This window comes from Wasmannia auropunctata, unplaced genomic scaffold, assembly GCF_000956235.1.
Source record: "Wasmannia auropunctata unplaced genomic scaffold, wasmannia.A_1.0 LD335828.1, whole genome shotgun sequence".
NCBI lineage: Eukaryota > Metazoa > Arthropoda > Insecta > Hymenoptera > Formicidae > Wasmannia > Wasmannia auropunctata.
The window spans coordinates 3,150,738-3,177,108 of NW_012027062.1; the positions used below are offsets into that span (position 1 = coordinate 3,150,738).

The following is a 26,371-nucleotide window of genomic DNA, read 5'->3' on the forward strand; positions in this document are numbered from 1 at the left end:
GTTACACCTGATCTCAGATCGCGGCAGCGTTCTAAGCGTTTCTTTTCTTCGAACAAGAATTATTCATCGAGCATCATAGAATGTATATCTGTTACTTGCAACGTGCTGTTCACGTGCTTGTCACGTGCTGTTTTTTGTATATTAGGATGATAAAGAGAAATTTTTTTTCTATTGTTATACCAGAAGGACGAATTAATCTGAAACATATGAATTTTTTGACCAGCTTAATACATGTAAATTTTTCAAGCTCTTGAGTTTTGTTGTATATTTATCTTAATATATAAGTTCTTCCTGCTTCTGCGTTCTGTTATCGCGCATCCACCTATGGGACTTGAATTTCATTTTGTGTCTTGTGTAAAAGATACAAAGTAACAACGTATATACATATACATATATGTATATGTGCATTGTACATATACACAAATGCCGTGTATATATACATGTATATGTAATTCATTGTAAAAAGTTTCGTTAATTCGTTTTTAATGTTACATTGGTGTCGAACGAGGAAGTCAAGATTATCAGTCATCGGGTAAAAGGCCTCTACATAATTACGATCGTTACGTACGTGTAATGCCGGAAACGTCAAGTTTATAGAGTAGCCTATTCCCCTTTGTCAGTTTTAACGACGGAAGCGGCTTGACTATCCTCACGTGCCGAGCACTCGTCATCGAGAACCTACGTTTTTACGCGGAAATCCACCGCTGAAAAAAAAGGAGTATCTAATCGACCTGTATGTACGAAATTCACATTCGCATAATTACGACGATCGTGCGTGAAGTGAGCATCAAGTCGGCCCAACACATCGCCCTTGATGCCCAGTTTCTCTCGCGGTCTTACTAGTACAAAGGACAAGTTTAAACTGTCTGTGTTCAATGTACCTCATCCTCTTCTCTCTTTCTCTCAAACTAACTCTCCATACTGTCATCAGTCGTACCGATGATAACCGGTATTAACATGTCATACGGCTTTGAATATATAAGCTTGGTTGTGACATACATGGGGCATTTAAAACAAAACCTGTTTAAATAAGTATTTTTGTTGCGCACTTTAGACTTCTGAACGAGAAAGTGACAGCCCCGAAATTCGTCTCTATAGCAAGAAATATGACAGCGTAAAGATAACTTCCTTTTTTAGAAATTCTTTTTATTTTTTTTTTATATGTTTACAATATTTTGATGAAATTATTTATGAAAAAATATTACTTAAAAGATAACAGTGTTATTGATATAAAAAGTATAATTGGAAGAAATCGAGTATCACAATTATTAATTTTTACAGTATGCGCCATAATATTCTACATACTTATCTACGATAAGTTACGAGAAGGCAACCAAGCGTCACTACAATTTATGCGGCACACTGTTCATTGTAGTCGTTTAAGACTTCATTTATTCACTGTTACGAAATGGAGTAGAGGCATCTAAATCTTTCCGGAATGGAATTGTTGTGCATAATTTTATCATGTATGGAGAAAACTAAATTACTTGCATGTGATTACGATTACAGCACCTGTTACAAGATATTGTTATAACAGAGATTGCGAGAAGAAAAACGGATAGATCCTCTAAACTCCTTTATCTTAAGGTAACTAAGAGAGATATATATATAAAAACGGACGGCTGCTCGATATTTATTGGAAAGAAGTGGATACTAATGCAACACAGACGGCTCTACGGTTCATTATACGCTAAGATAAAGTTCAACTTTATATACCGCTGTAAATATATATATTGCGTTATTATATTTTATACTCTGCTGATTGTGCACATAAGTGGCTTTTCGATTTCTTTCTATAAGGAGCGAGAGCAAAGGCGATTAAAGTGTGGTTGTGTACCTTCCTCTTATACGCCACCATACATGTATACATATATTAAATGCAGAATGTGTGGTACGCGTCGGTGCCATTTGAATCTTCATAGAAACGAATTGTACAGTCCGAGTGTTATTATTGCTTTGTAAAAACTCGAGAATTTTGAAGATTCTTACTTGGGGACGAGAGGTCTCCCCTCTCGCATTGTTTTCGACACTGTTATAAATTACATCGAGAGTCAAATGTGCTTTTCTACCTCTTTTAATTTATGTTAGTTTGCAGCGAAGCTCTTATCAGGGCAGGGTATGCGTGCAGGATGATCTTCGGGCGATACTCGCCCGATGACAAAGATGAGTTTATTACTATATTGTAAATGCCCTAGACACTAATCAACTACTAGGCATACCGACGCGAGGATTAACTGTAAATTTTCACGATGACTCGTATGGCTCGTTGAATACTGCGTGCACAATAAAAGAATTGCGTTTTTCGCGAAATGGGACAACAAAAGTTACAGTTACAGTTTATACTTACCTCTCCTGCAGATTGCTCACACGTTATTAAGTTAACGTTTCCCGTTAGCTTTATTATTTCAAACGGAACGATCCATATATGGGTACGTGAAATTATTTCGAATGAATCTCAGCCGGCCGATAATTGTAATGTGCGAAACCGTTTGTAAAAAAATTTAATATATAATCTCAGTGTTTTTTGCTGTTAAGCACTATGTAAATTCCGATAGAAGTTATTGAGAAACGTCGTACGTAATTCACGCGTTGCGAGCCACTCCGATAGGAAATCCACCGCCAAATTACTGTATAGTTTCATCATCGCCTTCATACAGCTTTCATTTTATCCTGGATATTTTTGCAATATATGTATATTAATTAATAATTCATCTCACGCTGATTTCATTATGGCTCTGCATGTTGAGTTTGAGCATTTTTTATTTTATATTGTAGTACATTTTCGCCAGAAGGGGCAGGTCCAGAATATATTTTAATATATTTAGAATTTTTTATAAAGAGTGGATTGTATTGAAATATAAAAATATAGACTTATTAATATTCGATTAATTATCGCGTTGGTGTTTATGACGTCATAACATAATGTAGATAAGTTAGAAACAGCTATAAGTATTCTCTCTATTTCTCTTTTTTTTCTACTTTATCTTGGAGGTGGATAATTCTTGCCAAGAGAGAACGTAGAATAACGGAAATAATGGAGATACGTATGTTGTGAACGAGTTCGAAAAAATCGCGCAGATATTTATAAAAATGTTTACGGTCGAGTCGCTTAGAAACGGTACAGATATTTATTTGGCTCAGGAATCGTTGATAGCGCGGGACATGATAAAACTCGTCAAAGAAAGTTGCAAATAAAAAACAAATTGTTTTTCCAATTGGACAGACTTTTCTTTTTTGATAAAAGAAATTAACAATTTAACGTATAGTTTGCATAAATTCGGCTAACTTATTCTATATTTAATATGTAGCGAGAAAAAAAAAAAGAAAATGCGTGCATACATGAAAAAGAGGAAAATATGTAATTGTAAACCAATAAAGAAATATAACGATGGGGAGGATCATGTACAGTTATTGTGTCAAGACTGAATTATTAAGACTTCAAGAAGGTGGAACATTTTTGTAAATAATACTGCCTCTGGAAGAAATATATGTAGAAATTATATGAATATTGTGGAAATGTCGAGCATCGTTTGATTTATATTTGACCCTTCTTGTCTACGCTCATAAATCTATAAAAGAAGCACACACCGCATTTTCAAAATGTCACGAGTTTCTCTTTTTTTTTTTTATTAAATTAACAGACTTGCAAAATAATTGCAGAACCGAGATTTGTTTACAAACGTAAAGATTTAGTCGCTTCAGATACAGTAATACATAATTGTCGAAACGACTTTCACCGATGGATGAATCTCCAATTTTTTATTACGATAAGATTAGAAAATTAGTTAATCGACATTTCTAATACGTTTATGTAATTGCTATCAGTAATTACTTAATGAGCTGTTCGAATATAAATTTATTGAAAATTCTCGCTCTCGTTTCCATCGCGCACTCCTCTTACTCTATTCGGTGATGTGCCTTAAACAGACTTGAGGGAAATTACTTATGTCGTCAAAGTAGTAGAGACTTGTACGCGATGGTGATACCGCAGTTGCATGAGAAAACAATCGAACAGGCACGGCATTTCGAGGCGATCCGAATCAAAGGCACGTGTAAAATGTTTTGCGTACCGTAACAAATGAAAGCCCCCAAAAATGAGAAATCACTGTAATTTGTCTCTCAATTTTTATTCAATATACCGTATAATCGAGGTGTGTGAACCGTACTTATCTAACATGCACCAAATCCCAAGTAAGACAACGCACAGAGCTCGTATTGTCGAGGATCCATAGGATATCCATAAATTGACAAGATCCTGCCGCGCGGATAGGAGATCCCAGTTACGAAATCGCGAGATTTCACAGTATAATGATTAATCGTCGTTTTAATCCCGAAATATGCCGTATTGATGATATAAAAAGAACTGGTTATGAATCCATAAATCCTTTCGAAATAACTAAAGATTTGTGAATGAAGAATACATTTTAGAGAATGTTTTGTTAAATTGTTGAAATGGCTCACGCGACGATTTAAAGTCGATTATAACACGATTATCCAGTCGAAAGAGTCTATTCGTCGGTGAGCTGCATCTCGGTATTAGAAATTCAGATAAGATCGATGGACTACGATAATATAGATAATTCGTGCGACTGGGACATCGTACACGCGCTCTGCGTACGCAACGTCCTGACAAAGGCAGTGTGAAATAGCGAACTGAATAAAAGTGGATATCGATAGCGGTAGGACACATCGGTTGATAATGATACTGCTCGCGTCTCGATTTCACGCATATCGCTTTTCATCCCTATACTTTTCTATCGTCTCGCATTTCCGGCAACGAAGCTGTACTTGCAATTTGGTTCATATTCTGTATAAGTCGCTGGAAATGTTTTTTTTACGATGCAGCGCAATATAATGATACAACTTCGAATGCAGAGGCCCGTGTGCGTTTCGATAATGTCGTGTTTTCTTTTTCCTTTTCATTTTCGCGCGGGTCGCGCGGAGATTCAAGAGTATACAAACTTCGGGAGGGGACTTGTCGTACAGTGAAACTTATTGTGAGTCTCTGCCGCAAAGAAAGATAGAAAAATATACGAGTTTCTAAATAGCGGCGCGCCCACGCGCGGGCCGCCGTTCTCTAACAATAAGAACAATATAGTTGGAGATCGTTCTAGATGACTATTCGTTGCTACGGTGAAGAATGCCATCAGCAAGAAGCACATCCGATACGCGCCGAAAATTAAGCAACACTCCTTTTCCCAATTAATCGCTCGATATCTAGCTACGATTTTTTTTTTTCGCTAAACTCCAAATGATCCAACATTCTCTCATTCTCTATTGTCGTTCCCTCTTCCTATGCGTCACTAAGCAGATTAACTTGGTCGTGGGATCGGGGTTTTAGGAATTAACTCGCTATCGATTACCAAATTCTGCTTATTAAAGAGTCTTTAACGAAGTCTTCTTCGGGCACGACGCGACTTAATCGTGCTCTCTTCCGAGCTTACAGAAACGAAGTCTAGTGAAAAAGGCGTGATATCTTTCGATAGTACGATGGATCATGATATTTAACCGTCTAATTGCCAAACTATTTTTGGAATTAAAATTAGGTTTACATTCTCTAATTTCTTGTTTAATTTCGAGGAACGAAGACTGTTTTAATAAAATTTTGGATTTTTCAAAAATATTTTAAATATCAACGAGTCTTTTGTAATATTACTATTCTTATTATATAAAAATATATATAAAACTTTAAACACACGTATATAACAAAAAATAATATTTTATTCAAGTTTACGTCAGAATTGGGAACATTGGCGGTTAAACGGTTAAGCTAAATTGCAGAAGTCGCTCTGTTTTCAATTGTGAAAAAGTATTTCAACAATGAAACTTTGCAATTGAAAGTAGATCAACTCTCATCAACTGTTAAAACCTCAGCATCTATCTTTAATCATATTTTCTTAACAGAGGAATCAAGAAGTATTAAAAATATATAATTTAATTCAGTACGAAAATATCATCAATTTTAAGTATTTTAACCGATACGATGCCTCTAAAATAAAAGCAATTTTTGTAATTAGTCTTAATAAACATTATTTCTTCTCTATTTGATATATGTGAGATCATATTTAATCACACGCGCACAAAATTAAAGAGAATTGATAATAAATAACGGATAGAAAAAAATAATAATAACGTGGTGATAAATTGTTAACGGAGGCTCGAGTTCGTCGCTTCCCAAAATGCTCCGTACACATAAATATACATATATTCAATATATGTATAAATTGGGTGTTTGATTCGCGTTTATTATTATATATCTACAACTAGCGGGCGATATATACAGGGGATATAAGGGAGGGAAGTGAGATTTATCATTTTCTCCGCAGCCACTGTAAGACTGTCAGACTGAGAGCAATTTATTCAATGTAGATGTCCTCTATCGGGAAAGCAGTCTCGATGAATTTCGTGTAGAACCGATGAAAAGCGCGTCTGGAAGAAGAGAATCTCGAGTTATCGTTCGTGATCTACGAACAATAAATTATTTGTTTATTCCAAAATTTTTTAGATAAATTTTTTTAGAAAAACATACTTAAAAAATTTATATTGTAATATATTACCAAATTTTTAATTTTGATACAATATTTGAATGTAATAAAGTGATATATTAATATACATAATAATATAGCGCAGATAATAATTTAAAAAAATCAATTATAAAGTATATAATCAGAAATGTACATTAATCGTTTTACGCAAAGTGACATGGGGCCAGGTTTTCAAGTTGTCAATAATAATTATTTTAAAAAAATTTAGTTTTTCGAGAAAGGAGCTCACCCGACAGCTTCGGCGACGGGTCTTGTGGATTCCTGACCAATGAACACGTGGCAAGCGAACCTCTGCAGAGTGGGATGCTTTGTGATGAAGCCGAGGTAGCGATGATCGCGAGGATGAAATGCACAGAATGATACATTCTTCAGCGAGTAGAAATAATCGTGACAAGGACCTTGACTTTTCTAAAAATAATGTTGGCAATTATTAGAAACTTTTCGACTTTCTGGTGTTTCTTTCAATATTCACGCCTTAACGCGTAATGAATATTAAATTAAAACTAATTGTAGAAGCATAATTAAATAATGTCTTGCGTTTAAAAATAATGTAATAATGGTGTTTTAAAGAATTAATTCTCTGTTATAAATTTTTTACTTTAAAAAATGTGACTTTTGTGATTTCTAAATTATATTGAGTTTATATTGAAAACTTAGGGCTTGAAGTTCTTGGCTGAGAATTAAAATAAATAATTCATGTATTACGCAGATGAATAAGTTTCAATCGATTGCAAATAGACACTCACTCGCGGTTTACTTCTGTCGACCATTCGAAGACCCTGATCGGATACCTCCAAGATGCAGCTCTGCGAGGGTGGATCCTGCGAGGAGTTGCGAAGGATCCTCCTCACCGCTTGACAAACCACTCCTGTACCCTTGTGCGCCAGGGTCTCCACTGAGCCCAGGTAACCTAGAAGATATCTCTCCCTCTTCACTTTGGGCGCGGTAGGATCGAAGTCACTGTAGTCCATGTCGACTGCGTAAGCCGATGGAAAAATACCTTGTCGCCCTGTTCTCAGATTCACACCTAATCGCAAAGAACATAAGAATAGAGTCTGTCAATATTAATTCCAGCGTAGCGTTAATTTCATATTCTTTTTGATTTTTTTATTTTCATTAATTTAACACTTCATAAAATTAGTAATCAATACAGCCTTGGCCAAAAATATTAGACATCTGTGTTCTTTTATTTATTTGGAATTCTTTTATCTGTATTGTGTGTTTCCTATTGGTATTATACTAGTTTAAAGGGTTGTTGAAAGAATACTTTTACAGAATACAGTTACAAAAACTGCTGTAAATCAATTCTTTAGCTAAAACGTTAAATAATAGTTAATAAGGTGCCTAAGATTTTTAGTCAAGTCTGTATATAGAATAAAAATTTAGGATATGCTACAAATACTTGAAAAGCAATCGAAAAATGAGGACTTCTTTTAAACATTTCTCTCTATATATCTTCTAGATATTTACTGTTTAAATTATATCTTTATATTGTATAATAAATGGAATAAATGATTAGGCTATTACATGTATATATAATGCATATGAAATATTTATGTCAGAAATCTGAAGACATCGGCTCGATTTCATTAGGCAAGTAAGGAAATGATTATTGCTGAGGCGAGTTCGAAATTTTGCGAAGACATTTCTACGCACCTTCACACCAGAGATCGTCGGCCTCTTTTTGCACATATATGGGGTCTCCGATTTCAAGATCAATTTCGTCATGATGTCGCGATATGAACTTGTGCAGGCCCCGATGCGTTGCCTCGAGTAGTTCCAGTTGAGTGAACGGTATGCCTCCGCTTCCTTCGGAATAAAAAAGCGATCTAGTAGATATTAAATCCTCCGAAAGTTACTCCGTTTAGTTCGAAAACTATGCTATGGACAAAACAATTCCTGGCTTTCATAACTTTTCCGACTAAGCCACTAGAATTGTCAGATTATCGTGTAGCTATATAAAATCTCGACGAAGCATAAATTATAAAGCGTATCGTAAAAATATCAGTGAAGCGATAACTTTTGTCGAATGTTTAAATACTTGTGTTTTTTTATCAGAATAAAGATTAATTTAGAATTTAGATAGCTGAATTTAACAACACAAGAATTATAATTAATGTAAATTTGCAGTTTAAGCAAAAAAACTGTTAATCTATAAACATCCACAATTCCAGTGAATTTTTATTTGAAATTTTGTTATTCTATTCTACATGCATAGCATGTAGAATAGAATAACAAAATTTCAAATAAAAATTCACTGGAATTGTGAACATGCATAGCATGTAGAATAGAATAACACAACGAGAAAATAAATTATGCGTAAATTTTAGGAATTGATAAAACTCATTGAAAGAAAGAAAAATTTTAACGAATGTCCGAAAATACTTAGAAATTTTATATAAAATAATAAACCTGGAGTGCTGCTGGGCGACACCGAGTCCGTGTTCTGCAGGGTATTGCATGGTATGGGTGACACACTCTTGGGGCCGTTATCGGGAGAATGAGCAGTAGAATGACCGCTGTCCGTGGCCATCCTCTCGCTGTCGGGCGAACTGTCCTCGTGGCGGAGTCTGGGATGACATTTTCTTAAGACAAGTTGAGGCCGGGCCGACGTCGAGCCGGTGGCGGCACTCAACTCGTCTGCCAGCGAGGACGACGTCTGTATGGACGTCTGGCACATGGGCAAAGCTGAAACGACATGAGAAAACGTCAACGCGCATACCACACGCGATATATTCTTTTTCTTTTTCGAAGAATTCTAAGACACTATACGTAAACTTGACATGCTTTTGAAATAATGTATTTAAGTAAAACGCGTCAGTCTCAATCTACGAAACAGCACAGTTTATCGCGAATGGAAAATGTTGCTCTACAACGAGTACTTCTTGCAGAGCTGACATGATGCAAGTGGACGTCTGGATTTTCTTTCACTGTGGTCGCAACAATATTATCGGTTTCTTGGTTTCGTCGGTATGCATGATGCATGTGTGACACGGTGACAAGTGCGACGGGTGAAAATGATACAGCTGATACCTATCATTCATTGTATATAAGCGATGTCATGTCAAACCGAATTTTAAATACATCATAAAAGTTGTGTTTATTTGATTGTATTATAATTAAAGTCAGACAACATGAGGTATAAAAATTATGTGTATATCTTTACATTATATGTGGATATTATGTAATATAATTCGTTCAAATTGAGGTAAATTGCGTAATAAGATGTAATTATAAAATATAGATTTCTAATAACAAAAGTTTTATAAAAATCAATGAGAATTTGATCATCTAAATCGTTCTTTGATTTTTCGAGAATTCAAGTAATAATTCGATAATATGTTGCTGAAGAGTTTCTGCATTAATAAATTTTTCATTATTATTATTATCATTAGTACATCATTACTCATATAAATTATTTTATTTCGCGTTACGTATTCTTCTAAAATATATAGTCTTGAGTCACAACAATTCGGTTATCGGAACTGTTGGAAGTATAAGATCGAATGTAAACGTAATGTGAAGAAATTCTACATCTTGAAAGAATCTCTCGTTGTCGGCACTATTAAACGTGTTGTGCGTTTGTGCGAGGCCTTCCTTACATTTTTTGCTTTTAGGAATCTCCGGTAGTCTTCGACGTCTGCGTTCGGTGCCGCCACTTCCGGGTCGATTCGACGGCACGTGCTCCGGCGTAGGCCAGGAGCTCAAACTGGAACACGAATCGCCGACATCGCTGACGACACTATCCCGGCCACCGTTACCAGATACGGTAGTACCACCCCCACCTGGTCCTGGTCCGCCGCCGCCTACCGATCGACCCCTGCTGCTCAGTCCACCGAACAAGCTAATGTCATCCAAGGTTAATCGTATAGTGAGCTAAACTATCATTCTCCATGCTGCCTATTTCAATTCTTCAAAAATGTCAAATAAAGGTCTCCTTTTTGAAGTGTGATTCTTATACTCTTCATTGAGGCGAAAAGATTTATCTTGTTGTGCAACACACTGCATGGACCATGTCAAGAATTGAGTATTGTAAATTGATTGAATTTTAACAACTAAATTATAAGAGAAACAATAAAATTTCAATGCGTTATTGGCAGAGTTTTATTATTTTTTATATATTTAATGATTATTTTATTTTATAATTATAATTATAATTTAATTTAATAATAAATAATATTAAAAATAAAAAATAAATTATTTACTATAAAATTTAATAAAAACATAAAATTAATTGTAATAACAAAATTTAAATAGTAATATAAATTATTATAATAAAATTATACATGGCATATGCAATGTGCAATCTGGATTTTTTTATCATACAACAATATCATTTATTTTATAATGAACAGAATGATCAAAAGATCTAAATTCTCTTGAGCCATAATTGCGGTTGTGATATGAAATAGAGGACTTTGAGTTGCAAATGGTTGTTGATGCAATAATAGATAGCAGAGGTGCAAAAACCCACGCGTAGTTAAAACCCTCGGAAAATATTAAGAGTTCAGAAAGTGCTTTATTACTGCGCATCGACCATCGTCCGCATGCATCCCAGTTTCCAACCGCCACGGTGGGCGACGCTTAATTAATAATTATGAGCGTCGCTGCACACCACGAACTCTCCCGAAGACTATTTCTGAAAGCTTCAGTTATTTTTAACAAGGTCAGACCAATGAGATTACGACGTTACTGTAGATTACTATAATAGATGCGACGATACACGTTCTATGTACGTTCTATGTACAGGTGATATCGTTGCGGATCAAAGTACATTTGTATCTAAAAACGTAAAGCATAAACGGAACGTGAAATAAATTATAACAGCTACACATAACAACACACAATTCTCCAAGCTGCGTTTGTCACAAAAAATATTTTTAATAATAAATATTTTATTGCAAAAGAAATTTTCTTTCTTCGAAAAAAATATAATTCTGTTGTTTCTCGACGAGAACTTAAATTGTCGCGGATATTTTGTTTCTTTTAAATCTTTTAAATCTTGAACTTATTCTTTTATCTCTCGCAAGATTGTTTCTAATTTATATTTTAATTAATATTTCTTGTCCTTCATACTTCGAATTCTTTTATCTTTCATCAAAATATAACGTTCGAAGTATTACAAGTTTTATTCAAGTCAATCATTAATTAAAAACGAAACTCTTCCCTTTGTTCATGATTATTAAAACAAATATTAAAAGCATACAAAGATAATTACTACAATTAGTGACATATAAGTAAACACTTACGACGTTACCAACCTAAAATCGCTGTCAGCTATGATCGAGCAATGATGATCCAACTCCTCGCTATCATCGGGCGTGGTGTGCCCGCTTTGGTTGTCATGCCGGTGGATGACGACGACTTCCTCGTCCTCGGAGTCGCCGGTGACGACGTCGCAGGATCTGCCGACATCTCCATCGCTTCCTTGCGAGGATGTCGGCGAGTCATCGATCATCACATCGTGTACGAGCCTAACCAAATCGTTAAATGCGCGAAAGTTACATAAAAAGTTTGATTAAAGCGATGCATAAGTGTCATAAATAGTAAAAATAAAATTATGAGATGTATGACAATAAATTGTTCTCTGATTACATAAAAAGACGCAAGTATGACAATCAATAATAATTAATTTATCTTTCGCAAATAATGTGCGATTATTGCATATCTTGTAATTTTTTTATTTTTAATACGTATAGAAAATAATAATAAACCAAATCTTATTAATAATGACACAATAGTAGTCACAACATCCAAAATAGAATCGATAACGACACATTTACTCATCTAGCGATAAAAGCAATAATACAAAAGTTATTTGTTCAAATTAAAAATTTAAAAAATATTTACATTTTTTCATTTTTGTCTATTACATTACGTCACTTATCACGTAGATAAGTATACACAAAAATACAAATAATTTTATAGACGCGTATAATGTTTGTAATTCATTTATTATTAACGAAATATTAAAATTGCAATACTTGTACGCCCTATTGCTACAACAAGATCTTGTTCTCCCCTTAAAAGAGTGTCTCGAAAGTATTGTAATGTCAAAACTCTTGTTAGAAGTATAAGTACGTTTACTTTTTCAAGCACTCTTCAGACGGGGTATATGTTTGCACTACAATCAACAATTAAGTATATCTCACATCCAGTTAAATATTGATTATAGAAAAGTTGCATTTAAACAGATTTAATAAAAAATGTATGATGTTAATTAATGTTTAATTGAATAAAAACTCCAATCAATTTCATACATCGCGTTTCGAGCGAAATGCGAACAAACTAGGTCGAAAATTAGATCGGAAATATGTAGTTGCAGATGCGTTATGTCGATTCGTTAGATCGATCTTGCTTTATTTTTACAGAATCAGCTGCGGACAGTGACACTGATTCATCACAGACGTATCTGCAGACCGATCTCGCGCGATTTGGGAAGAAACACAATACTCCAGAAATGTGGATTGCGTAGAAAAATCGCATTTTAATTATCAATTAATATCTTTCGGAATGATAGAAAAATGACCCGCGCGTTCGTGCTTACGCGTATTGTTTGTACTAATTTTCTATGTTTGAAATATATATGTATGTCTTCATTAAAATAATCAGCGTCTGATGTATGTAAATGTCAGTACGTAACTACATAAACATTAACGTTCGTTACGTTTATGAGAGCACTCGCAATATGCAAAATTGTTATGCAATTATATTATCTCACATCGGTCTTAATGCTACAATATACAGCCGTCTAAACAGGATCATCGGTTGTTGGGATAACAGAGATATGATATGTATGTATGTATGTATCAACGAAAGAGCCGTAGATCACACCCGTCAAAGTTGTCTATACGCGCGTCGCGTTGCAGTCGTATCCTTGTGTCACTTAGGCTCCAGGATCAATAATTTTAAAGGCATGATGCCGATGGGACTTGGCGATTTCTCTAAGACTTTCAGCCGTAGCCGTGCACCGGCGGATGCATCTGCGAATCCGACATTTTACTGTGACATTTTATATGTCCCTCGAGTCGTGACACAAATGTTGTATATATCAGAAATATTTGTGCATTTTGCAATACTATGCATAATAATGCAGTAATATTTTATCTCTATTTTGAACAGAAAACGATCCAACGGTAATCCTGTTCCTGTATATAGGTTCGATTTTTTTCTTTTTAATTCAATAGACGTCATACCATACATATGGATGTATGACGTCTGAGAAGATTTTAGATTGCGATATTTGTATAAAAATATGATAATATTCCCCTTAAATGAAAATTTTTGATGATACAAAAATAACTTTACCATTAAGGTTGTCACATTAAGTTACTCAGTGACTTAGAAAATTCCTGTTAAAATGACTCATCTTCAAATGGCGACTGAACTATCTATGTATCTTCCTGAACTATTCCGAATGAAGATGCTGTTTTATTATTCATTGAAATACATTTTCTAAAATACAGCTATAAATAAATTATAGCTGTATTTTAGAAAAATTGAAGAAAAAATCATTGAAAAGAATAACATGGCGTTAATAGGTATATACCTCAAGAAATTAATAATATAATCTTGTAATTTACAAATTACTAATTCTCTACTTGTAATATTAAACGTATCAGATATAACATAAATAATATTTCAGCGTATCTTTTTCAGTTATTATGCATGTGTATTGACATATGATAGATGACAGCTTATTAAATTAATTAGTTTAGTCAGATTAAAATTTTGCCAGTTTTGTAAAATTATCTGGAATATCGTGTCATACCCAGACATTTTTTATCATCACACAGATATTTTTACATCAGTCCCGTTTATCAACTTTTGATCCTATCAACGTGGTTTGCTATCTACAACCTACATTATCGCACTCTGCACATTTCGCTAAGTCTACTAGAGATAGCGATATACGACTCGTGATACATTTTTCTAAGAAATTCCTGGATCGATCTTTGTGCTCCCGATTTTGTGTTTTCCCATCTTGTCAAAATTATCGTCTTCTCCCTTTAATTTTCGACAGCCGTCTCTTTTGTCAAGACTTATGTGTGTCACCGTAGTGGTTCTTATCGCATATCGTGTCATCTGTTTCGAAGGCAGGTCTGCCGTAGGAGTACTCACGTGTAGTTGGAGAGCGGTGCCTTGAGGTGTTGGGGCAGCCTCTCGAAGTAGTGCCGAAATTCTTCGAACTCGCTGTCGGCCATCGTCACGACGTTCGCAAGATTGAGCGAGGTAAAGAGCAGGGGTCGGTCCCGAGGGCGGCCGTGACGGCCTGGAGGAGAGCTGCTCGTCACAACCCCCAGGAAACGATACGGGACGAGATGTCGCTTACGTCGTCGCCGACGTCGCTTCGACGCCGCGCGAACCCCGACGCAACCCCTATTGATTCCTGCGTGGCGAACGTCGCGCGCCTGCTCGTTCGCGAGGGTGGACGCGAGGGGGTTGGTTCTCGGTGAGGAAGAAAGAGACAGGGAGAAAGAGAAAGAGAGAAAAAATCAAAGGGTGAACGTTTGGCTGCATATTCTCGCCTTGCATTACTGCTAAATGCAATCACAATAACAGCAAACGTGATTTTCACATTAGAACAAATAACAATTAGATTCCAGTGGTTAAATAAAAGCTATGAATGCATTTATTAGTTTTTGTCTGCCTGAAACTCCTTCGAAAGATTTAATTGTTCTCAATTGCTACGTCAAATTGAGATAATTGAGATACGATAATTTAATCAACATGTTCCATTTTTAAAACGGGAATTTTATTATAAAAATTGCAAAGAATTACGAAATGATATGGTTTCAGTGTGATAAAATGAAATTCTTTTGCTGTCTAATTTTCAAATATTTACGAGGGGCATTGTAGAAACTATGGGGGTGACTGCATGTACGTGCTCCGTGAAAATGCGGACCAAGACAGGTCCCTGTTCGAACATTTGCGGATCCAACGCGTCGCTGGTCGATATACATTGCGTAATGAAATATTTATAAGCGGGGCACATAAACTCTCGGGAGTTTACACTCGTATCTCTCGGAGTAGCTTGGAATTCACATCGGAGAACGACGCCGCGCTATATAGAATTCCGGAGAGGCGGCTAAATATTTTACAGACATCTCGCAATCGATGTTTTGCACTTATACACTCGTGCTGCAACGATAAAGATTCATCTTTCGCCAGTGTTCCGATGATTCATCGAAAATTTTACGACTTGCGTCGCTTTGTCAAACAACACACATGTAAAAGTAAACCATCCGTTTTTTAATGTACATTAAAAACGATTTCTTCGAATTTCAATCAATACGAATCTTAATTACATCAATCGATTTTCAATTCTATCCCAGGACTTTTTAGAATTACAAAGTATGTACGTCAAACTGTTGAACGCGTTTGGAATTAAGTGACTTCAATAAAATCGATGATTAAAAATATAACAAATATTTTTTATTTTTTTAAATATATTACATTTGTAATTTTATTGCGCATTAATTTCCACTGACTCATATTTGCCGTTTCTTTTCTTCTTTTATATTTAAATAAACATTATAACAGTTTTTCGATAGCGATAAATTTGATTATGGTTTGTCGCCAGAATCAAATTGCACCACGATTACATTTTCCAAACGTCTGTTCGCAATTCCGCCAGCTGCGTGGAGAACATTTTTCATTCTGCAGTCCCTCACAACTATTTTTCTCACATCCGCCCCCGGACTTTAGAATCACCGATCAATTCCTTTCATTCGTGCTGAGAGGCCGCTCGGAAAGAATCTTCCTCTTTACTGTTCGAATAATGAATAATCATTATTTTCTCCGTCGCGGAGACTTTCTGCGCGCTCGGTCGTTTCGATCGATTAAAAAATTTCAGCCGATTTTCCTCGAGAACACTTGAAAGGCTTTAAGGAAGTACGCGTCTCTCGCGAGAAGCAACAGGCTATCGACGCTTATCGTTAAAAGGCAGCAATGTAACGCAAACGTAGCTAAGAATAGGAAACACTTTTAAAAATTTCCAGATTGCAGAATGAAGATGTAATAAATGAAAGTGCAACAGATTATATAACAAAAACATACGTAATTTTACACGAAACAGGAGAATTTATGAAATAATAATTTAGACGTGCAGATGCACAACTATATGTCTTTTTAATCAATAATTTCTTCATTTGCGGTATGTAATTCGATCGTTCGATCATAAATATTGAAAAAGAGAGATCGATGTATCGACAGTATAGATATAGTTTGAAACTGCAGCAATTAAACATATTTCTTTATTACACGACGAAAAATAGCTTCATTAGTATAACCTCGAGGAAAAATTCAGACAATACGAGGGAAAGAAATCGACAAGTATCGACTGCGTCTGACCTAGTGGCCTTTGCAGCGGAATAGGAGACAGAGGCTAAATTCGTGCTACCACGCGGCATATCCCATTAAAACTTCCCCGTTTGATTCCATAGTCGGTCTCTTGCCGTCGACATATCGCCGCTGATAGATACGCCACTGATAACCGTCCTTTCAACTTCGTCGTATCGCGGCGGTAGAGGATGTCTTGTGTCACCGGCATACGAAAAGATGCGGGTGTCGTAAGATTGCGTATATTGCGTACGCGGACTGACCTTCTCGTAATTTCACCGACAATCTCCAAATCTCTCAAAACGCTGGCGCGTATTTTCGCAATATCGTCGCCAGGATCGAAAAATTTTGCAGCGCATTCGGCAACGGGGTTAACGAAATCAGTAGTGGATTAAATTGATTAAATTAATAAATGATTACCAGTGTCGAGGGCGCTCGCGAGAGGCATCCCCTTGAAATCAGCTGTCTGCGAAACGCATTCTGCTGATAAAAGAGTATCACAAGCGAGGATCGAACGTTACTCTCAATCTCGCTTAATGTCGGTGAAACACTCGGTATAATTTACCGAGGGTGGAATTGCGTTGCGGCAGCTGATAGTGGTAAGTGATAGACCACACGTAATGTGCTGCATCTACTTTTCTCAAGAGTGGGAGTATCCCTCGGGCGTTCGAGCTTTTATTAAACAGTCTCTTTGTTTCGGAGCAGAGAACTGGAGCAGAATCTGGAGAACGAGAAATCGCCGCCTCGTCGAAGAAGTGTCCTCCGCTGAGTAGAAAGTCACCTTTTAAACTGACCGCTTTAACGTTTTGATTTTGCGATTTTTTTATTGAAATTCTTCTATTGCGGCGTGTATAATTTTATACTGCGCCGCGTGAACTAAATATCTTTTAACAGAAACGTTATCAATATACACATTCCGTAATAATTTTTAGGAAATATAAAAGTAAAATAAAATTAAATCTTGTCAATATATTCTATTTGTAATATAAAGTATCTATGTATATTTATATTACTTATAAATATTTCTGAAATTTGCAGTGTATAATTTTTATAATAAGTCTAAATGTAATTATTTAAAAATAATTTAAAAATAATAAAGAAATGATCAACATTTAAATATGTAAACAATTTTTCGTATCAATATATGTTACTGGAATTACGTTATCAATGTAATAGTGAAAATGTAGTATTTAAAATTTTATAATTATGTTTTATATAAATATTTATAATTAATTATTATAATTAATAAGTATATACGTATATATTTCCAGTGTTATAAATTTCTTTTCCGCGTCTCAAATCAATCGACGAAATATATCTCCTTTTCTATCCGTTTTAAGCAAAAACGAGAAGAAACATTATCCTTCATTCTTTAGATAAAAATTTATTGCAAAAATAGAAACGTATTGTGTCGCATCTTATTTATTGGAAACTTTGCAATTCTTGCGCGCACTCCTCATTACCGGTGCTCGTATCATCCGCCTCGTGGGTTCCAGTGACGTCACTCACGAGGAATACATTCGAGTACCGGGTACCACTTGCTAAACGGGGGTGAGCCAATACTTGTCTTCAACCCCATGAGAAGTTTTATCCGACCAATGAGAATCGCCGGTGCCATCGTGCGCCGCCCAGCCACGGCAAGCTCGTCATTGAGAAGGACAAGCGCAAACGGGGAGACCGAGGTCTTAAGAGGACCTTAAGGATGGTACCGGCACACTGTTGCTCGTCTCCTTAAAGACAGCGAACCGTCAATCAGTCACGAAACCGTTTGTCGCGTCGCGCGAGATATTAAGGGATAAATCTCACCCATAAACGGAATTATCGACGAAAAAAATCTCTTCTCGCTAGTTCGCGAATTCGTTCATCGTAAAAATCATTATGAGTGGATCAGGAAAGAGTCTTCTCGGGGTGTGGCTCTACAGAAGAGGTGAAAGTTGGGCTGTCAAGGAAGGAAGTCCGCTACACAAATCGCGCGACGTATGTTGTGTTTATATATAACGAAAAAATAGATTGACACAATTAAATTTTAATTAAAGTCTAAACATTACAAGTAAAATCGCGTACAAGAATAATTCGAAAATTATTTTGGTTTCTTTAGCTTATCAATTTTATTGTTAAACTATTACATAATCTTTAAAAATGATCACAGTGTTTATTTTTAGAGCAAATTGTAACATGCAAAACTAAATGTAATATGAATTATTTTTATAAAACCTTTAATTTATATATTTATAATTATATTTATTATAGAAATACTATATAAGGTACTTCTACTTTTTTGGCTACTTTCTTCGCCGATATCTTTCACAATTTTCACGAAATAATTAATTTAATTGGACTTAATTCAAAAAATTGAATTTTGTAAATTGAATGTCCTAAAATCGATTTCATATAAATAAAACGAGCGACTTATTAAATAGACATGGTCTCTCGTTCATTCAGATCCCTGAGAACGAGAATAATTCGACTAATGACAACAAGAATTCTGTGATATTTTCTTTGAAGAACCAAGTCGGTGGCTTGGCACGAGCACTTCAAGTGTTTCAGGTATGTTTCCCCATTTTCGATTAGATTTATGCCTACATTAAAATCACGTTATATTCCCTCCTTGCATTTTTTTGTAAGTTATTCAACAAATCTAACCAAACGAGCGATTGAAAATCCGACAATAGAAAATTGTATAATGCTGCCAAGTTCTTTACAAAATTTCGCTCGCTTTCGTGCGAACAAGAACGACCGTCTGATGATCGCTAAAACAGATCTTTTCAAATCCCTCATTAATATAAGATAGATTATAAATTGGCAATAACAGATACGATGGGAAAAAGTCACTTCTAAAATTCCAAGTGATAAATATCGCGTATAATACCGCATCTACAAACATGTTTCGAAAATTTACTGAAGAGAGGTACCTTTGTTGTGTCACGCGAAGGATTTAGGTATAAATGTCGTGCACATTGAATCGAGGAAGTCACTGCGCCGCGGCTCCGAGTACGATATCCTCGTGGATGTCGAGTGCGACCCGAAGAGGATGGAGCAATTAATGAAGATGCTGAGCCGCGAAGTAGCAGCTATCAATCTCGCCCATTACGAGCAAATTGGAAGTATACCACGCGCGCCTTCTCTTTCGACCGCGACAAGCTTTGGTGAGTTCCCCATGTGCACAGTAACGAATATTGGTCAAATAAATTTTTCATTGTAACGAAGTGAGATCAAACGCAATTCCAATGTTCGTGTGCTGTTGCAAATGTATTGTAACATTTCTGTGAAAATATACAATGCTTATTGTAAGTCATTTTTATTAATTTTTGTGCATAAGTTTGAGCCATTAAATTCTTTTCATTTAACATATTCCTTTTAATAATGAAAAATTTAAATGTTTCAATTTGACCCTTGACTTCCGTATTTAAAATATCCTACCAAATACTTAAACGATTGACTTTTATCTTTGGACAACGTTTTATGTTTTATTCTCCATGATGATATTTTATATACTGACTACGCACTTTACTACAGTCTTTTTGGCTCTCTACAATTCTAAAGAAAATTTTGAACAATGTTTGCTATTCTTATTAATTTTGAACGAAGATTTAAAACAAGAATTAAAACGTCTACCTATATATTAATGTTTCTTATATTGTCACAATAATATATAATTTATACATATTATCCGGCCATCCAATGTCGGCTCTTTATGGGAATTTCTCAAATTAGATTAGATTTAATTTCCTTGAGCCTAATTGTCTTAATTTTTGTCAAATAAATAATATACCTAATTTATAGATAATATTTTATATTTATAATAATTATATAATATAATAGTATATGATTTATTTATTTGTTGGTCAATTTTAAGACAAATACTTAATTACTTAATAACAATTTAATATATTTGTTATGTGGTAAATGCCGCTCTTCCAGTTGCAATAAACGAAATTATTCCGCGTCAAGAAAATTCGAGAGAAATACCTATATGTATACATACGTATCAGCTGATCCGCGAACCCACAGATCCGCTCAGCTGTTTGGCAATAAAAAAAAAGCGAAAATGTAGAGAGACAACATTCAAACAAACACACGAAACACAGACAGATCCGTTGGCAAAAACGAGAGCACAATGTTTAATGTTTCGTAAATATTACTTTATTGCGTTGTATCATCATAATCTTTTCTTGTCGATTTATTAATGTAATACTATACGCGCCGGACTACAATACAGATAAAATAGTTATCATAAATAATTTTGTATAACATAATAATTTAATAATTATCTTAAATAATCATTGTATAGGTTGCACGCGCAGAAAAAGAAAGAGAAACATTGCTAGGTTTAAAATTTAAATGCATTTTCGTAAACAAACAATGGAAGAACAAAATAAGCTCTTCGCAAGACAAGTCACCAATCGCGAAATTAAATGTAACGATTCGGCTGGTAGGCACTGATACGCGCACAGACGTTTTATTCGTGTTCTATTGGTAAAATAAAACTTAAACTGCATGCGACCGGACATAAAGGTTCTACAATTGATCATTTTCTCTATCGCATCCGAACAGATTCTAACCATTATCACCGAACGAAAGACGTTAAACCAAACTAAAATAATTTCTATTATTGTATTTCATTTATATTTTAATGATACCTTGAAAAATTTAGAGACTTTCTTATTTTAAATCCTCGTTTGTTTTGAAGCTTCTAAAATAAAGTATACTGTAAAATAAAGTCGTACGTACGATCTCTCTGTTCGCGAAAAGAGAAATCGAAAGGGATATCGAATTTCTTAACGCGCGCCGCTGAGTTTATCGTCATTGCAACTTGCACCCCGAAGTGTTCCATCCTTTTAGCGAAAGCTAAAATTGTAATTCCGATAGAATTTGTATCAAGGTTTTATCACAGCACGTTTCTTGTCGCCTCTGTCTCTTCCCAAGACTTTCTTGGGAAATAAAATACCTTATTAGCAACACGCAATGAATTTAAAGATTTTAGCGAAGTAGACATGCCCTGGTTCCCGCGGAAGATATCGGACCTTGATCGGGCGCAGAAAGTTCTCATGTACGGATCTGAATTGGACGCGGACCATCCCGTACGTTTACCGCATGATTTCGTGCATGTTACTCCTTGTGCTCAACCGCTTGCTTTAACAAAACTATTCGGCGATTGTAGGGTTTTAAGGATACGGTGTATCGTAAACGCCGCGAGGAGTTCGCCGATATCGCTTACAATTACAAATAGTAAGTAAAGCAAAAGGGTTTCCCCGCGAAAATTTTCCTTTCCCTAAATACAAGCAATATGTTTTCAGTGGTCAACCGATACCAAGAGTGCAGTACACGCCGGAAGAGATCAAAACTTGGTACGTCCTTTTCTATAAGTCGTGAACTGATGTTCTCTTTCGAGACACGGTATACAACTTTTTCTCATTAAGCTTCGGACAGAATTGCGAACGTGCCTTCGTATATATGAAGGCAATTGACACAGAAAGAAGAATCATTTCTGTTTCTCGATACTTAAACTCGGTATACATTCGTTCGGTACTTTCCTTGCAAACTTCCACCTTTCAAAATCGATTTGAAATGAATCTCTCTCCCTCTCTCTCTCTCTCTCTCTCTCTCTCTCAATCTCAATCTCTCTATCTATCTATTTATCTACCTATCTATCTACCTATTTATCTATCTACCTCTTCCATGTATCTCTTTGTAAAGCACAAATCGAGGTAAGATTGGCACACGCTGAATGCGCCCTTAATTGCGTCAATTTGATTTATCCCCGGCGCGAGAAGAGACTCAGCTAATGCAATCTCTCTGACTTAAATGCGACGACGCATAAAGCAAACATCGTCGCTTCAACAAACTTAATCAAAACGAGAGCTTTTCGGTAAATGTCAAACGTTTGAACAATTTAATGACTATCATCAATTTAACAACGCTTTGTCTTTAAAAAAATATACCGAAATATGTAGCAAAGATTAAACGCGTAATGCATAACAATATTATCAAAATACAAAAAGATTTTATAAAGATATAATATAACAAATTATAAACAGATTATAAAAGATATAATATAACAAAATTGCTATTCTGTGTCTTAGGGGAACTGTTTTCCGCGAACTGCACGCACTTTATCAAAAATTCGCGTGCAAGGAATATCTGGAAAATTGGCCGAAGTTAGTCAAGTACTGTGGATACAGGTACATCTTTAAAATAAATAATTATTGATAAACAGAAAATGTGTGTGCAAATGCATTTGAAAAATAATTTATATTTAAACGTAATTTTTGAAAAATAAATGGAAAGAAATATCAATTTATATAAGTAGCATAAAATCTCATATCACTTATCTTAGAGAAGACGGCATACCACAGCTGCAGGATATAAACGTTTTCCTGAAGCGTGAGTAAAAACTGTTATGTAGTCTGTTATTTCGCGAAAGTAATAATGTGTGCGTGTGTTTAAAACGAGAACTGATATATCTGCAGGAACGACGGGATTTCAACTTCGCCCAGTCGCGGGTTATCTGACACCGCGGGATTTCCTCTCTGGCCTTGCTTTCCGCGTGTTTCACTGCACGCAGTATATTCGACATTCTTCCGATCCATTTTACACACCGGAGCCGTAAGCTTCTCTGCAAATGTTTTCTGTAAAAGCTCCGAACAACGTGTTGTAAATTGCGAAATACAGATATCGATATGATGAAAAATAAAATTCCTAACTGAGCTATTCTTTCGCTCTGAACTATGCTATCGGCGTGTTAAAGTGGCTGCAATATTTCGCAATTTGCAGAGATTGTTGCCACGAATTGCTGGGCCACATGCCGCTGCTTGCAAACCCAAGCTTCGCGCAATTCTCTCAAGAACTCGGTCTGGCTTCTCTCGGCGCGTCGGATGAAGATATAGACAAACTGGCAACCGTACGTCTTCGAACGTAGAAAAAAATACTTGTATATTTTTCCTTTCTCTTTGGCACATTCGACTTCTGTCTTTCCAGCTGTATTTCTTCACGGTGGAGTTCGGTCTGTGCAAGCAAGATGGTATGCTACGCGTATACGGCGCCGGTCTACTGTCGTCGGTGGCGGAATTGAGACACGCGGTCACCACCCCCGAGAAGACCATGAGATTCGAACCTGACATCACTTGCAAGCAGGAATGCATCATCACCGCATTCCAGAATGCTTATTATTATACGGACAGCATAGAGGAGGCAAAGGAGAAGATGCGGTAATTATATCTTCTTCTTTTATATCGTTACGCTTCAACAGTCCGGGGACATTTTTTTTTCTAATTCAAAGGAAAACAAAGTTTTAATTTATAATGTTGCTACTATATTGCCGCTTATGTTCTCCACAGCGCGTTCGCTAATCAGATTCAACGACCCTTCGGGATACGTTACAATCCATATACTCAGTCGGTGGAGGTATTGACGGATGCTCAGAAGATCACGGCAGTGGTCAGCGAGCTACGGGGCGATCTTTGCATAGTATCGAACGCCCTGAAAAAGATTCATGAGCAGGACGATACCGTCGACGTCGAAAGGATAACGAACCTGCTGACGCATGGCATCGAGCTGCCGCAGGATAGCGCGTCCTCGGACAGCGATCAGGACAACAGTCCCAATGCCGAGGAGACTCATCAAGATCAACACCGTGACGCTAAAGGTGTCATTATGAAGAATTAAATAACATCGTCCTTAACACATCCCATTAAATCCTAAAAATGCTTCAAATTCTCCAAAATCGACGTAAAATTTTAGAAATGGATTCTTTCGCGAACGCAGAAATCTCTTTGTCTTTCATGCAGATGTCGTAAAATCTAATAAAGATATTTATTATTAAGATAATTATTATTTTAAAGAACGAACTCATAAGATATTAAAAAGTATAAAATAGATGGATTAAAAATTAAATTGTCTATTTATTCTATTTGTCTGACTAAGAATAAGAATATATCGATAACAAATAACCTCTAGATAGTCTAGGTTCAAACATATAAAAGAAAGTAATTAAAACATCAATATTAGTGAAATCATCTCGTTGTAGAATTTACGTTAGTGTGAATAATTAAATTAAAATGTTAACTGTGCATGTAATAACATAAAATATAATTATCTTTTGAGCCGAGGTTTCTCTCGTCAAAGAGCAAAAGGAAAATTCTATGAATTAAATTTTCAACTTTAATTTATTCCATTATATATACATTCAAAATTTAAAAGTTACTCGGCAGTAACTTTTAATCCTCCCACATAATATATATACTTTGGCTCTCTGTTTCTGTTAAATGTACAAAATAAGATTTATGTAGAACGTTAGAAATATGTATCGTAATGGGATTAAGAAATATATATAAAGCAATAATAATTCCAATCCTAATTCTGATTCATTTCATCCGTTCCTTGTTTTAAATTTTATTAATTTTCCGCTTTAGAAACAATTGTAAATGTAAGTTACAATCATTTATAAATCTCTATAATCAAAGAAATAATTATGTTATTATAATAGCTATAATGACTATATAATATTTAATGAATTATTCAGGTCTTATTTTTCATTATTTGGATTTCATATTAATTCCGTTCAGTAAAATTTGATTATTGATAAAAAAATAAACATTCTCAAATAAATTTAATTAAAAAATAATTTTTTTTCTGGTTGTTTTCTGGTTGAAAAAAAATGTAAATCCACATAAATATATTAATTATTAATTTTTGAGAAAGTAAAATTTATATATTAGTAATTAAATTACGATCGATAATTTATCATACGGACATTTATTTATGTAAAATACAAATTATTTAAATATTATAAAATCTTTTAATTGAAATATTGAATTATTGTAATAAAAGATTTTATTTAAAAAATTGTAATAAAATTATATAATATTAATGCAAGATACACAAAACAAAATTGAAATCCGTGGAAGTGTTATCCAATGAAATATTCACGGCTATAGTTTAAACACATTTTAGGCACATGGAGGTAATTTCTATGTAAGTCCCATTTGATTATGCTGAAATGGCTGCGAGAATTTAAACGCGTGACAATTGCAACTAACGCGTGGACAATCGCAACGTGGTCAATTGTAACGCGTGGGCAATCGCGCGCATAAATAAATAATTTTACTATTATATTATTTCTGGCTAAAGCTTGTCATATCCGCAGACAAATTAAATCATTTTATAATTTTTAAAATATATAAAATTTGATATCCGTAAATGGCCAAAAATATTACGTAATATATCCATATAATATAATTAAAAATTGCTTACTCCGTGACAGAGTAAGTAAAAAATGAAATTTCTTACCCCGTGACAGGGTAAATAAAAACTAAAGAACCCCGCACAGATCTTATGTAAAATGTGCCCCCGGTTAAATTGATTGAAAGAATCAGTAAGTCATTTAATGAATTATGAATATCGAAAGTAGAGACTTTAAGCTTTAAAATTCTTTTTTGATCATTCCGATACGATGATTTTTGACGAAGTTACATTCTCTTGAAATT

The 26,371-nt window shown here is 35.1% G+C and overlaps 2 protein-coding genes across 2 annotated transcripts; one reads left to right on the forward strand and one right to left on the reverse strand.

Annotated features, from left to right (window-relative positions):
* Positions 1–6,226: 6,226 nt before the first annotated feature.
* Positions 6,227–17,455, reverse strand: LOC105455984 (JNK-interacting protein 1). Its single transcript, XM_011699726.1, has 9 exons — positions 16,899–17,455; positions 14,667–16,315; positions 11,807–12,019; positions 10,148–10,389; positions 8,958–9,233; positions 8,202–8,354; positions 7,292–7,572; positions 6,775–6,953; positions 6,227–6,429 (listed from the first exon to the last, which is right to left on the reverse strand). The coding sequence occupies exons 2-9, from the start codon at positions 14,747–14,749 to the stop codon at positions 6,357–6,359; spliced, it is 1,500 nt and encodes a 499-aa protein (XP_011698028.1). The 5' UTR covers positions 14,750–16,315; positions 16,899–17,455; the 3' UTR covers positions 6,227–6,356.
* A 996-nt stretch (positions 17,456–18,451) lies between these two features.
* Positions 18,452–25,236, forward strand: LOC105455985 (tryptophan 5-hydroxylase 1). The gene is made up of 12 exons (XM_011699727.1): positions 18,452–18,863; positions 19,329–19,433; positions 19,819–20,032; positions 21,864–21,967; positions 22,048–22,115; positions 22,184–22,234; positions 22,970–23,068; positions 23,224–23,270; positions 23,357–23,492; positions 23,661–23,787; positions 23,865–24,094; positions 24,224–25,236. The coding sequence occupies exons 1-12, from the start codon at positions 18,765–18,767 to the stop codon at positions 24,549–24,551; spliced, it is 1,608 nt and encodes a 535-aa protein (XP_011698029.1). The 5' UTR covers positions 18,452–18,764; the 3' UTR covers positions 24,552–25,236.
* Positions 25,237–26,371: the final 1,135 nt, after the last annotated feature.

Bases quoted from the DNA above. Each gene is read 5' to 3' on its own strand.
- LOC105455984 (XM_011699726.1), bottom strand. From the start codon at position 14,749: ATGGCCGACAGCGAGTTCGAAGAATTTCGGCACTACTTCGAGAGGCTG. The intron at 9,234-10,147 runs GTAAGGAAGGCC...ATGTCGTTTCAG, and splicing joins GATTCCTAAAAGCAAAAAAT to CTTTGCCCATGTGCCAGACG. The intron at 7,573-8,201 runs GTGCGTAGAAAT...CTTTGCGATTAG, and splicing joins CGACGATCTCTGGTGTGAAG to GTGTGAATCTGAGAACAGGG.
- LOC105455985 (XM_011699727.1), top strand. From the start codon at position 18,765: ATGAGTGGATCAGGAAAGAGTCTTCTCGGGGTGTGGCTCTACAGAAGA. The intron at 22,235-22,969 runs GTACGTCCTTTT...TCTGTGTCTTAG, and splicing joins CCGGAAGAGATCAAAACTTG to GGGAACTGTTTTCCGCGAAC. The intron at 23,271-23,356 runs GTGAGTAAAAAC...ATATATCTGCAG, and splicing joins TATAAACGTTTTCCTGAAGC to GAACGACGGGATTTCAACTT.